General features: G+C 37.9%; 3 protein-coding genes across 4 annotated transcripts in view; all 3 read right to left on the bottom strand.

The window, feature by feature from the left end:
• Nucleotides 1-823: 823 nt before the first annotated feature.
• On the bottom strand, nucleotides 824-5,541 carry LOC103396481 (ras-related protein Rab-8A-like). The gene is made up of 7 exons (XM_017042109.2): nucleotides 5,444-5,541; nucleotides 3,997-4,057; nucleotides 3,665-3,742; nucleotides 3,491-3,580; nucleotides 3,342-3,407; nucleotides 3,206-3,256; nucleotides 824-2,935 (listed from the first exon to the last, which is right to left on the bottom strand). The coding sequence occupies exons 1-7, from the start codon at nucleotides 5,539-5,541 to the stop codon at nucleotides 2,846-2,848; spliced, it is 534 nt and encodes a 177-aa protein (XP_016897598.1). The 3' UTR covers nucleotides 824-2,845.
• On the bottom strand, nucleotides 4,341-8,040 carry rab8a (RAB8A, member RAS oncogene family). The gene is made up of 8 exons (XM_008334585.3): nucleotides 7,851-8,040; nucleotides 7,267-7,327; nucleotides 6,736-6,796; nucleotides 6,404-6,481; nucleotides 6,230-6,319; nucleotides 6,081-6,146; nucleotides 5,945-5,995; nucleotides 4,341-5,674 (listed from the first exon to the last, which is right to left on the bottom strand). The coding sequence occupies exons 1-8, from the start codon at nucleotides 7,972-7,974 to the stop codon at nucleotides 5,585-5,587; spliced, it is 621 nt and encodes a 206-aa protein (XP_008332807.1). The 5' UTR covers nucleotides 7,975-8,040; the 3' UTR covers nucleotides 4,341-5,584.
• A 916-nt stretch (nucleotides 8,041-8,956) lies between these two features.
• LOC103396474 (tropomyosin alpha-3 chain-like) overlaps nucleotides 8,957-13,379 on the bottom strand; it is a 5,889-nt gene continuing 1,466 nt past the window's right edge. Inside the window, exons 1-8 of one of the 2 annotated variants that reach the window (XM_008334571.2) lie at nucleotides 11,907-12,240; nucleotides 11,197-11,330; nucleotides 10,578-10,695; nucleotides 10,409-10,479; nucleotides 10,223-10,298; nucleotides 9,764-9,826; nucleotides 9,613-9,682; nucleotides 8,957-9,275 (exon numbers count right to left, since the gene is read on the bottom strand). In XM_008334571.2, the coding sequence (XP_008332793.1) occupies nucleotides 9,193-9,275; nucleotides 9,613-9,682; nucleotides 9,764-9,826; nucleotides 10,223-10,298; nucleotides 10,409-10,479; nucleotides 10,578-10,695; nucleotides 11,197-11,330; nucleotides 11,907-12,020 (729 nt within the window). In that variant the 5' untranslated portion in view covers nucleotides 12,021-12,240 and the 3' untranslated portion in view covers nucleotides 8,957-9,192. Of the gene's footprint in view, nucleotides 9,276-9,612; nucleotides 9,683-9,763; nucleotides 9,827-10,222; nucleotides 10,299-10,408; nucleotides 10,480-10,577; nucleotides 10,696-11,196; nucleotides 11,331-11,906; nucleotides 12,241-13,379 lie in introns of those variants that run through there. The other variant, XM_008334570.3, reaches the window with a different exon arrangement.

The following is a 13,379-nucleotide window of genomic DNA, read 5'->3' as shown; positions in this document are numbered from 1 at the left end:
CTCAGAGTACCTGGAGAGAAAACACATACACAGAAGGAACATTTAAATATACAGTATATAGTTTGTAGAAAAAAAAGATTAAAAAGAATTAAATAATCTAGTACTCACTCCCCTAATATTTGTGTAAGAGTAGCATCAGGGAATAAGTTGCCTTAAAGCACTGGTTCCCAAAGGCTTTCTGTAGCGCCCCCCACTGTCGACATATCCATGGGTATTGAATCAACTTCCTACACAACTTTATTTAAAACATTGTAATTCATGCAAATTGCTACTCATATTAAGCAAAGGAAAAAAAATCAGTCAAATGTTTCCACTGTATCATAAATATTTTTTTTAAAATGGATAAATACAATAGATAAACTGTTGAAATTGAAAGCATATCGTTTTTCTTTCCCTCCCCTTCATTTGATTCACAACCCCAAGGAGAGTCCCTCACCCCACTGTGGGAACCACAGCCGTAAAGGGTTCGTGCAAAAAATGAATGAATAAATGTAAATAACACAACAAGCTAATTATTTTTGTTTTAATAAATCAACAGCACACATGTCTACGAATTGTAGATAACTTTTTATATGCACTTAGAAAGTTCAGTACAGTTCAAGTAATTCATTTGTCAATTTGATATTTACATTTTTTCCCTCCACTTTTTAAAATGTTTGATTCTCCCTTTATACTTCACAATGTATGAAATGTATGAAACCAAATGTGGTTTTTAAAAATGTGTGTAAAAAAAAAGTGATATCAATAAAAAACAAACAAAAAACCAAATGTGAACATAAGCATTGTTGGAACGAAATCGATTCAGCTGGAGTTCACGTGTGTGTGTGTCTATAACTTAAAGCTAAGGCTTCGTTCTGATGACATAACATTATCTCCACATTACAACTAGCAGATTGTTCCTACTTGACCTTCAGTCATGTGTGGGAGGTGAATTCCACTCACATCAATGACAGAGACTAATTTTTTTAAAAGGAAAACGCAGCAAATCCTGTTCCTTTCTTTTGGCTCAGTGAATTTGAACAAAAATAATGCCTACATCTTTAAACAGTTCTGCAAAGGTCCAAGATTTAAATGCATAGCTCACTGATGACAATAGGATTATTGGGGGTTTAGACAAAGGGTCACAGTGGGCGTGATGGCCCACGTTATAGATATTAAAATATCTGCAAGCAATTAAAGCAAGGTCCACTGTGTATGCAGGAGGGTGTGTTCCCAACAAAATAAAACGCAAGAACAAAAAAAAAAAAAAAATCAAGACTTGTTTGGTGTGTTCATGTTTAGTTCAATGTGGCAGCTGTTTTTTAAAAAAAATAAAAATACTGGTTCACACTAAAGCGCGGTTGGTCACCTGTGACAAAGTGTGCGTCTGGTGCCACCTAGTGGTCCACATAAGAAGTCACAATAAACAGGAATGCAAGAAAATGTTTTAGAATAAAAACGGAATAATACTAATGAAACCACGTCAGATCTTGGTATATATATGTGAGCCGAGATAACATAATTTTAAATATATAATTTGGCAGGGCAGTAGCATATAAAGACAATGTCGCAATGACAAAATATTTGGTACAAATATATATAAGTGAAGTAAGACAGGGATTTTTTTTCAGTGAATTACTACCATGAGAGTGGATCACTAGCAGTAAAACTGCAGAGGAGTAAATTAGTTTTCTTTTTATGTAGGTGCATTTAGACTTTAGAACGATTCCCATTATGTTTCAAATTCCTCTTCAGCCATGACATCCTTCAACGCTTCATTGAAATTTCGTTTGCTGCGGTGTAAACATATTAAATGACAAAGACGAGTCAAACACGAGATAATGATAAAGTGCAAGGAGAGCTGCTAAGGCAGCAGAGGGTGATACAAACTGCTGATCAAAAATCCACAGACGTCATTTAGCCTGAATGTGACAGAGCTGCACAAAACCTTAAGAACAAAATAAATAAAAAGATTTTAAAGGTAGCAAAAGAAACAAACAAAAAACTGTTCCAACTGGGATGAATCCCTCCGTCTCTAATTTGAGGACGTCCATTTCTCCCATGAAAAAGGTCCAATTAAATACAGAATAAAGCAAAATATTGTGCAATCTACTGTATTTACCCTAATTATTACCCTATGTATGTACCCTATTTATAACCCTTTAGGATCACTTACTGGCTAAAATAAAAGATTAAATAAAACAAATAAATACAACATGGACCAAACGAGCGTCAAAATAACCTGAGGAAAATAAACCATTTGTCTACTTCTAAGAAATCTATAAACCCATCTCTAATCTATGGTCACATGTTGCCCCATGTTGTTTTTAAGCAGTGAACATTTTGTGCAGCTCTGTTTCACTAAAGATCAAACCAATCAGTCTCTGGACAGGACTTGTCACATAAGAAGGGCAAAGCCACTAATAAAGAAGTTCTAAATATTAAAATCACATTTTTATTTTTAATCCCTAGATCTTGGCCAAAATTGTTCTGAATGATCTTTTGGTTATGGTTGTGCTGTGGATGTATAGAAAATTAAAAAGAGGTTAAAGAGAAGAGTATGAACCTGTTTCTGTGAAACATGAAATATCTGGACAATACTGTAAGACAGTATCGTCCACAGGTGAAGTGGTCCAAGTCATGAAGACAGCAGATCTCCTGGTGACTGGAAGAACTGCATCGCTGGAAGCTTTGAGAAGATAAAGAGCAAAAGACCTTCACTCACTGAGAGTAAACTGGTTTATGTGGACTGGGAGGACAAACCGTGGTTGGGTTGCAAGGGACGGAACGGGACAGGAAGTGCTTAAAGCAAGCACAGTCCATTCCGGTCCAGCCGGCTGTCAGCCAGTGTCAACGGTCTCGGCGCTCAGAGTAAGTTACAGCGAAAGAAGCTGGTTTTCTTCTGAGGCTCTGAGATCTTAACTCCATGACTGCTGCCCTGTGGTGCGTTCCCCTCCTGCAGCAACACAACCAACAGACAGGGGTCGGACTTAAGCAGCATCACGACAGTGGTGAGTTACACCCAGCAAATAAAAGACACAGTTGAAAACATTGTGCATGTCATGTGACAATAAAAACAAATAATCTGCAACATGAAGAATATTACAGTGAAAACCTTGTATATGGACTCTTTTTTAGTTTAATTTCCCTGGTTTCCTCTCCTTTTCATTTTATGAATTTCAGTAAATTCATAATTTCTTTGGAGTGAAATTCTTCACCTACTTACCAATTTTGTGTCCATTTTTGTTTTGATGTCTCTGGCCAGCGTCAGAAATGCCTGAAAAGTGGGACAAACAAACATGTGTCACATCTGTGATGCATCTGCTAAGGCCATTCTAACCTACTGCAGAACAATGACATACGTTTTCCACATTGATGTTGGCCTTTGCACTCGTTTCCACAAATTTGATCCCATACTCTAGTGCAAGCTGGAAGAAAGACACGCACAGGAATCAGTGAAATCAAATGAAAGAATAACTGTACTCGGACTATTGAGATGATGTTGACAAACCTTCTCCCCTCGGTCTTTGGAAACCTGACGCTTGTCGTTTATGTCACATTTGTTCCCCAGGATCATCTTCTCAACATCAGAAGAAGCATGCTTGATTTTTAAGGGGAAAAAAAGAGATACGTTTAACAAAACACTGTATTATTCAGTCATAAATGAGATGATATGAAGTTTTACCTCCTCTATGTTTCTTATCCAGTTCTTGATGTTATCAAAAGACTTCTCGTTGGTGATGTCATAGACGAGCATGATGCCCTAGGGATGAATGAACAGAAGTCAAGCACTTTGATGGTTTAATAAATGATCGTACAGTACAGTATAGACAGTGCATGATGCATTGAAACACATTGGGAACAAATTTAAAATAGTTCCACAAGTTTTTTGAAGCAGCCTGGTAAAAAAAAAAAGAACAAAGGTCATAATACTAATATAGCAGGTAAATAAAAATGCATCCTTCAGTGTCCCAACATTTATTTACATTTTAGGTTGTAAATAGACTAAGGCCTTACCATGGCTCCTCTGTAATAAGCTGTTGTGATTGTCCTGAAGCGCTCCTGACCAGCGGTGTCCCTGAAATAAACAGCAGAGTTGTTACGGAGCTGAATGAACTATATCAGAAAATGAAAATGTAAAATACAGTATATAATTGGCATTGCAGTCTAGGCATTTCTTTTTTTATTGGGTGGTCTTTAAACATGGGTTGCAGAGCTGAAGCTGAGGGCAGAAACGAGCTTTTAAGACAAATAGTCAAAAGGACCAAACTATAGGCATTTTTCTAAATTCCCCTACAAGTGTAAAGATGGAAAGAGATTAAAAATCAACATCTCATCTCATTTTTTCAGTGAATTACTACCATGAGAGTGGATCACTAGCAGTAAAACTGCAGAGGAGTAAATTAGTTTTCTTTTTATGTAGGTGCATTTAGACTTTAGAACGATTCCCATTATGTTTCAAATTCCTCTTCAGCCATGACATCCTTCAACGCTTCATTGAAATTTCGTTTGCTGCGGTGTAAACATATTAAATGACAAAGACGAGTCAAACACGAGATAATGATAAAGTGCAAGGAGAGCTGCTAAGGCAGCAGAGGGTGATACAAACTGCTGATCAAAAATCCACAGACGTCATTTAGCCTGAATGTGACAGAGCTGCACAAAACCTTAAGAACAAAATAAATAAAAAGATTTTAAAGGTAGCAAAAAAAAACAAAAAAAAAAACAACTGATCATTCACCAACTGTTCCAACTGGGATGAATCCCTCCGTCTCTAATTTGAGGACGTCCATTTCTCCCATGAAAAAGGTCCAATTAAATACAGAATAAAGCAAAATATTGTGCAATCTACTGTATTTACCCTAATTATTACCCTATGTATGTACCCTATTTATAACCCTTTAGGATCACTTACTGGCTAAAATAAAAGATTAAATAAAACAAATAAATACAACATGGACCAAACGAGCGTCAAAATAACCTGAGGAAAATAAACCATTTGTCTACTTCTAAGAAATCTATAAACCCATCTCTAATCTATGGTCACATGTTGCCCCATGTTGTTTTTAAGCAGTGAACATTTTGTGCAGCTCTGTTTCACTAAAGATCAAACCAATCAGTCTCTGGACAGGACTTGTCACATAAGAAGGGCAAAGCCACTAATAAAGAAGTTCTAAATATTAAAATCACATTTTTATTTTTAATCCCTAGATCTTGGCCAAAATTGTTCTGAATGATCTTTTGGTTATGGTTGTGCTGTGGATGTATAGAAAATTAAAAAGAGGTTAAAGAGAAGAGTATGAACCTGTTTCTGTGAAACATGAAATATCTGGACAATACTGTAAGACAGTATCGTCCACAGGTGAAGTGGTCCAAGTCATGAAGACAGCAGATCTCCTGGTGACTGGAAGAACTGCATCGCTGGAAGCTTTGAGAAGATAAAGAGCAAAAGACCTTCACTCACTGAGAGTAAACTGGTTTATGTGGACTGGGAGGACAAACCGTGGTTGGGTTGCAAGGGACGGAACGGGACAGGAAGTGCTTAAAGCAAGCACAGTCCATTCCGGTCCAGCCGGCTGTCAGCCAGTGTCAACGGTCTCGGCGCTCAGAGTAAGTTACAGCGAAAGAAGCTGGTTTTCTTCTGAGGCTCTGAGATCTTAACTCCATGACTGCTGCCCTGTGGTGCGTTCCCCTCCTGCAGCAACACAACCAACAGACAGGGGTCGGACTTAAGCAGCATCACGACAGTGGTGAGTTACACCCAGCAAATAAAAGACACAGTTGAAAACATTGTGCATGTCATGTGACAATAAAAACAAATAATCTGCAACATGAAGAATATTACAGTGAAAACCTTGTATATGGACTCTTTTTTAGTTTAATTTCCCTGGTTTCCTCTCCTTTTCATTTTATGAATTTCAGTAAATTCATAATTTCTTTGGAGTGAAATTCTTCACCTACTTACCAATTTTGTGTCCATTTTTGTTTTGATGTCTCTGGCCAGCGTCAGAAATGCCTGAAAAGTGGGACAAACAAACATGTGTCACATCTGTGATGCATCTGCTAAGGCCATTCTAACCTACTGCAGAACAATGACATACGTTTTCCACATTGATGTTGGCCTTTGCACTCGTTTCCACAAATTTGATCCCATACTCTAGTGCAAGCTGGAAGAAAGACACGCACAGGAATCAGTGAAATCAAATGAAAGAATAACTGTACTCGGACTATTGAGATGATGTTGACAAACCTTCTCCCCTCGGTCTTTGGAAACCTGACGCTTGTCGTTTATGTCACATTTGTTCCCCAGGATCATCTTCTCAACATCAGAAGAAGCATGCTTGATTTTTAAGGGGAAAAAAAGAGATACGTTTAACAAAACACTGTATTATTCAGTCATAAATGAGATGATATGAAGTTTTACCTCCTCTATGTTTCTTATCCAGTTCTTGATGTTATCAAAAGACTTCTCGTTGGTGATGTCATAGACGAGCATGATGCCCTAGGGATGAATGAACAGAAGTCAAGCACTTTGATGGTTTAATAAATGATCGTACAGTACAGTATAGACAGTGCATGATGCATTGAAACACATTGGGAACAAATTTAAAATAGTTCCACAAGTTTTTTGAAGCAGCCTGGTAAAAAAAAAAAGAACAAAGGTCATAATACTAATATAGCAGGTAAATAAAAATGCATCCTTCAGTGTCCCAACATTTATTTACATTTTAGGTTGTAAATAGACTAAGGCCTTACCATGGCTCCTCTGTAATAAGCTGTTGTGATTGTCCTGAAGCGCTCCTGACCAGCGGTGTCCCTGAAATAAACAGCAGAGTTGTTACGGAGCTGAATGAACTATATCAGAAAATGAAAATGTAAAATACAGTATATAATTGGCATTGCAGTCTAGGCATTTCTTTTTTTATTGGGTGGTCTTTAAACATGGGTTGCAGAGCTGAAGCTGAGGGCAGAAACGAGCTTTTAAGACAAATAGTCAAAAGGACCAAACTATAGGCATTTTTCTAAATTCCCCTACAAGTGTAAAGATGGAAAGAGATTAAAAATCAACATCTCATCTCATGAACTTTTTAGTATTTGGAGCCCTGTGGAATTTTCCACTCAATGGCGGAATTGAGAGGTACTGTTCCAGGCATTTTTAATATATCTTCAAAACTTTACACATTTTTTTGGAACTTTGCTGCAATGACTTCGGGAGAAACATGGTGCAGACACACGGGTAACGCTGTCATCTGGTCAAACATCTTTCAGTGAACGAATTAAACTCACCATATCTGTAACTTTATCTTCTTGCCGTCCAGCTCTATTGTCCTAATCTTGAAATCAATGCCTGCAGGGACAGAGGGGAGTCATCGTGTATGTCACTGATAACCTTAGCCCGCTAGCATCTGTCAAACTGCGGCTACAACAGGCTGAACACAAAACTCTGACACTGTATAATACGAACAAGCTGAAAGCGATATTGACATAGGGGTTGCTGAATTTATGAAATGCGTCAAAAAGAAGCTGTAGTGTAAAGTATAACTGCTTTTCCGGTGTGCGCCAGGATGTAAACGGGCCTAACAGTTGACGTCAGCGCTGTCTGTTAGCTAACAGAATAGCCCGGCATTATTATAAATATCACAGCTTAGCAAACATTAAAATTGATTTAACAATAAACAGTCACAATTCACTCCACCCCACCACATTTTAGATACGTTGTCATGCGTGTAACACATTATGCGAAGATAATATCTGACGAACGATGGACCTTGTGACAAATAGAAACTACTTCCTTCCAGCAAGTAGACGGAGCCTGAGTCAGTCCCGTGTAAACAGACACAGAGGAGCAGTTTAAATGAGCATAATCTTACCTATCGTTGAGATAAACGTTGAGTTGAAGGCGTCTTCTGAAAACCTGAATAAGACACAGGTTTTACCGACACCTGAGTCACCGATTAACAGTAATTTAAACAAATAATCGTACGTCTTCGCCATACTTGGTATTACTACAGAAATCCCGCCCGGCGAAGCATTGACGTATCGAAGAGAAATGACGCCCTCTGCTGGCAGGGAATTCATCTGCGCTTAATCGTTCACTGTATATATACTGTATATATACATACATCTATTTTTGTTATTAGTAATGTATATGAACGCGAATTTAACACATAACTCATAATATCTTGAAATACCTTTACATACTATATACAGTGTATCCCTTAACAAGGTCGGAGCGGTGGTAGGACTCCCACCTGCCACATATAGTAAGTTTATCTCCTTTTTCAATGGTAATGGAATCATCAAGATGAATCACCCTTACATCACGACAGGTCACGTTTATGTTCTGCATCACAACAGGTTTTAACACATGTCAGAGCAGAGGGGACAGAGTGCGACTTGGATATGGAATGTTATGTGACACTGTTAGATATTATTACTTGTTTAACAGGTCTTGTATGGCATTTGTTTAAATACTACAGCTATTTAATTGTCGCTGCTCATCTATCACCAACCACCTCCAAAGTGAATTTAATAATTATTAAAGGAGGTGGTGACCTGTTGAAATGTCAGATATTTTAGTTAAGCTACCTAACATACGGTCATAATTTAAGGTTTGCACTGCTCATGGTGAACACACCTGTAATGTTGTCAGCCAGCATTCTTTGCATTCTCACCTCACTGCTTACATTTTACATTCTGGTTGCATTGTAGTCATTTATAGTACACTCTTGCGTTAGCAAAGGTATATAGTACTGTGAGTACCTGTAGCTGCATGTTAATTCATGCTGCAGTGCGGAGCAGAGACCAGGACAACAAACAGAACACGTTTGCACAAGTAAATGACAGGTTGAGCTCTTCTCCTGCTATGGCAGTGAAACAGCCAAACAACTTGAAACAGCCTGTAAAACACACGTTAACACAACACTGGTCTTCTGTCTGTTTGTCAAACAAAACAAAACACACTGAATTCACCGTATCATCAGAGTTTTCCTTATAGTTTTATTTGTGCTCCAAGTTTGGTCCCAAATGTATCAAGCACCACAATTAAAAAACCCCAAAAACAAACAAAAAGAAAAGAAAAAAAACGAAACATAAATATAAACTTAAAAAATGAGTATAGACATGGTTGAAGAGTCAGGAGTAAAAGTGAAGGTAGTGAAAAGAGATGGACAGAAAACTTTTTTTTCTCTATGCGGTTTTGTTTTTGTTTTTTTACAAGACACTTAGTTCCTGCATTGTTACTTCCAGGGTTTTTTCCAATTCTGTTTTTTTTTCTATGGCCAGGGATAGTTGTCCTGTAATTGAGAAGAAAACAAAGAAAAGGCAGATGTCAAGTATGTAGAATCAGAAAAGAAAACATTCAAATTGTGTACAAAAGTGGTTCTAAAACTATGGTGCATGTACCACTGGTGGTGTTCATGGATTCTCTAAGTGGTATGCTGGGCAATCAATTTCCCATTAGGATTAAGTGAGTTACTTAGTTGTTAAACACCACTTGTTACTGTATATGCCAAACACCAGAGTTCAATTATTTGCCAGTTTTTTTCTTCTCATTGTTCAGTAACAGTAAAGTAACATTTCACCATGTGACATTATGGACTGAACTGGACAGAATAATGAAACAAAGTGTACCTTCCAAATCCACCACAGTCTTTTTCAACTTATCTGCAGATCTCTCTGCAGACTCGGCATGGATTTCAGCCTTGAAACACAAAATAAAATGATTATTTTATCCCTATACCCCACACATCTTTTCACATAGTCGGAATGCACATTAACTTACCTCCTTAAGCTTGTCATCTAGTAATTTTATCCGCTCCTCATATCTGTCTTCTTTCTCAGAGCACTGGGAAAAAAAATGGAAAAGAAATGTCCATTTTCATTGATGTAAAGATTGATCTAGATTGTAATGTTTACTACATATATACATATTTTACAAAGTATGAGGGTTGCTAGGGGCTTAAAATATATTAATTTTGAAGGCTGTCTAGTTTTCCAATATACTTAAAACAGAAAATGCTTTTCAGAACTTTTTTTTACTACTTTTTATTATTTACCATTTTCTTTCCTAATTACATTTATTACAGTAAAAGCTCGACCTATTGTTATCTGATTTTTGTTTACCCTGGTTTCTCTATTTCTAATTATGTGTGATTATGTGTTATAATTATATTTGTATCACAATGCTCCTTAAAAAGTGTTGTTGGTGAAATCATAAAAAAAATAAACAACTAACACTTACCTCAAAAGACAGAGCTTCTAGGGACTTTGTGTTTTCTGTTACATTTTTGAGAGTCTCTACCATCTCACTGCATTTGCTGCATTAAACACAAATAGTTTTAAGTGATTTCACTTGAAATACCACAAAAGTTGAACTATTATGTTTGGAATAATTAAAAAAGGCTAGAAACGCCTCCAGAGGTCTTACCTTTCCCCATTTTCTGCCCGCACTTCTGCTCTCTCCAGGTCACGCTCCAGGACAACCAGTTTCCTTGCAACCTAAGATGTAAAAGACATTGAATAAGTGTTTAAAACTTGTCAGCTGAACCTCACAGAGTCAGAAATTAGAGCAGTGATGAAAACTCCAATGGTCCAACCTCCTCATATTTGCGATTAGCTTCCTCCGCGATTTGTTTGGCTTCTTTAAGTTGCATCTCCTGAATTGCCATCCTCTCCTCCTCGTTCATGGCTCTGTCTTCAAACACCTTCCTGTCTCTGAACATTAGGAAGATGCAGACATTAGAGAATGACAGACTTGCAGCATTTTTTTCTTAGAAACTGGAACATTATGGCAACCCAAGCAGATATGAGATGCTTTAATTAATTTACAATAATCCATATTAAGTTCAATGGTTTATTAACTGTCTGACTTGACAAACTGCTTACTTTTAGGTACTCCTTATACTTTAACTGATTTTAACTAGTTATTACTTTAAGTTATTGGTTTAAAAACTTCAAATCTTTAACTGTACATCACGTTTTCTTATTAACTACTACAAACTAACTAAATAACTAACTATACACACGGTGGATATTCATACCATACCCGTATCACGTGCACAGAATTATACATATTTCATAAACACATTCACTTTGTGACATTAAGATATATAATACAATTAAATTGTTTAGTCTAATGATGAATTCCAAAGAACTGAATTTTTTTTTTTTTTTACTTTAAACAGGATGTACTTTCTCATGTATCACCACAGTCACCTTTCACTGTCATACGCCATCTTCTCTGCCTCTTCCAGTTTTTGCAGGGAAACGGCCAGTCTCTCCCCGGTGCGGTCCAACTCGCTCTCCACCAGCTGGATCCTGCGGTTCAGAGATGCCACCTCACTCTCAGCCTGCAGTAAATAAAAACGGATTAAATGTCAGTCAAATATTTACTACTGATTTTAAAAAGGTTTGACAGTCAGATGTTAAGGTAGGACTGCACAGGTGGATGCACAGTTGGGTTTTCCATTATTTCATAATGAAAAGTTTGACAAAAGAAACTGAAGGCATTACAAAGAAGAAGAAGAAGAAAAAAAAAAATCAACTTCCGGGACCATCCCTGACCAGACACGCCTGACGTCATAATAAGGGGGTTCGAAACTTTTTGAGGGGCTGTATTCGATATAGGGCGTGTTTGAGTTAGATAACAGAGCCGAACAACTGCTTTAGAAGAAATGCAACTGCATTTCACCACACCTTACCATCAGCCCTTTAATCAACCAAAGTGAAACCTTATGAGATTAAATAAGTCAAGTTTTGTAGGGACAGACGGGGAAGTTTGAAAAGAGCACCAGGTAAGTGACAAGCGTTATCCCGGCTGCCAACAGCGGAAAACCAACGACTCCATGTTAATTTTTTGCAGTTGTGGATGTAAAGTAGGGAAAAAAAACAGTTCCAGATGAACAAAGAAGAATAAATCCTCTCACTTCTTCACGCAGCTTCCGTTCCGCCAGCAGGTCGCTCTGTATTTTGGCCGCTCGGTCTTCTGCCTCATCCCGCTGTTCAATTAAACCTTGGAGTTTCCTCTTCACTGACTCCATGACTTCTGTGTCTCTGTGTTTGTCTACTGAAGAACAGCCAGCGCCGGTGTGTTCTCCGAAATGGGCGATCCTTGTTCAGAGTTCCACAAACTTCTCACAGTGGAGCAAAGAACGACAGACGTGTTTGGGAGGAGGGAGAGAGAGAGTTGGAGGTGGGCGGGGGGCGATGCAGTTTTCAGGAAATTTATGGTGAGCTCCTCCAATCGTGTGAAGAAGTCGGGTCCCGGATGACATCACAGGATTTAGGAGGGGAAGAAACTGACCCTTTTCCTCCACAAAAGAAAAGAAATGTGTTTGCTACAGTGTGTGTGCGTGTGTTTTTTTAAACCCTTTGTCTAAATATTCCTTATTAGGACTTAGCCTCCGAAAATATAGGCCTTCATAAAGTATTATTTTATACATGCATGGACAAACTAGGGTGTGCAGCCCTGACATAGCCCGTTGGCCTTTTTCGTCTGTCCCATTTCGGTACAAAACTGTGTGGATAGTAATATTAATAATATTGTCAAAACTATAATAAAGACCACATATTCTGATCACTTGGATTTACTTGGACCAGAACCTGTCAAAATCTTCAGCTTCAGTCACATCAGTTGATTTGTGAAATGAATCAGACTAAAGATTTTAAATCAACAGCCTGTCTCAACACTGTCTCACAATTCAACTTTCCATCCACTTATTGTTGCTTCATTTTCGTTGACTCATCATTTTTATCCATGACGTAGTCAAAAACTGTCCTTTCTAAGATAAAAATCAAATGGGAATGTGGGGCTAAATACGCTGACGGAAGGTACTGCTGCACGTCCAATCAGAGCTGGGTTTTTTTTTCATGTAACGAGAGCTGAACAAATAAGGACAAGACTCAATCTGAGGTATGTTGATCGTGTAGAAGGCGGGACATGGTGTTCAACATAGGGACGGAGGGAATGTGTTTCCGGTAGTAGAACAAAAAGAAGACAGTATGTAGGCAGGACTTCACCCTGTTTCCATTATCCCATAATTTTTACATATAGAAACATGTGTGAAACACATACACCCACCTACTGTTATTATTCTTTTTTGTTTGAGCAATATATTGGAAAAAGCAAGAAAAGAAATCTGGGTCATACATGTCGTGGCTCACATTTAACCAGACTGTCAAGATTCCTGTTTTTTTCTTCTTTACTGAATTACCTGAAGGATACAACTCTGTGGATGGCACTGCAAAAGGAAGCTGAATGACCAATGAATTCAACAGATACCTTTACTATACGACAGTGGGGGCTACAGGTCCTGAGGGAGCAGATTGTAATCACCCCCGCAGACCCCCTCCTTCTCAAAAAAGAAATCCTAGAGCATTGATTCCATTAGACACTGCAG

This window comes from Cynoglossus semilaevis, chromosome 20, assembly GCF_000523025.1.
Source record: "Cynoglossus semilaevis isolate Cse_v1.0 chromosome 20, Cse_v1.0, whole genome shotgun sequence".
NCBI lineage: Eukaryota > Metazoa > Chordata > Actinopteri > Pleuronectiformes > Cynoglossidae > Cynoglossus > Cynoglossus semilaevis.
This window is presented reverse-complemented; position numbering and strand designations above follow the sequence as displayed.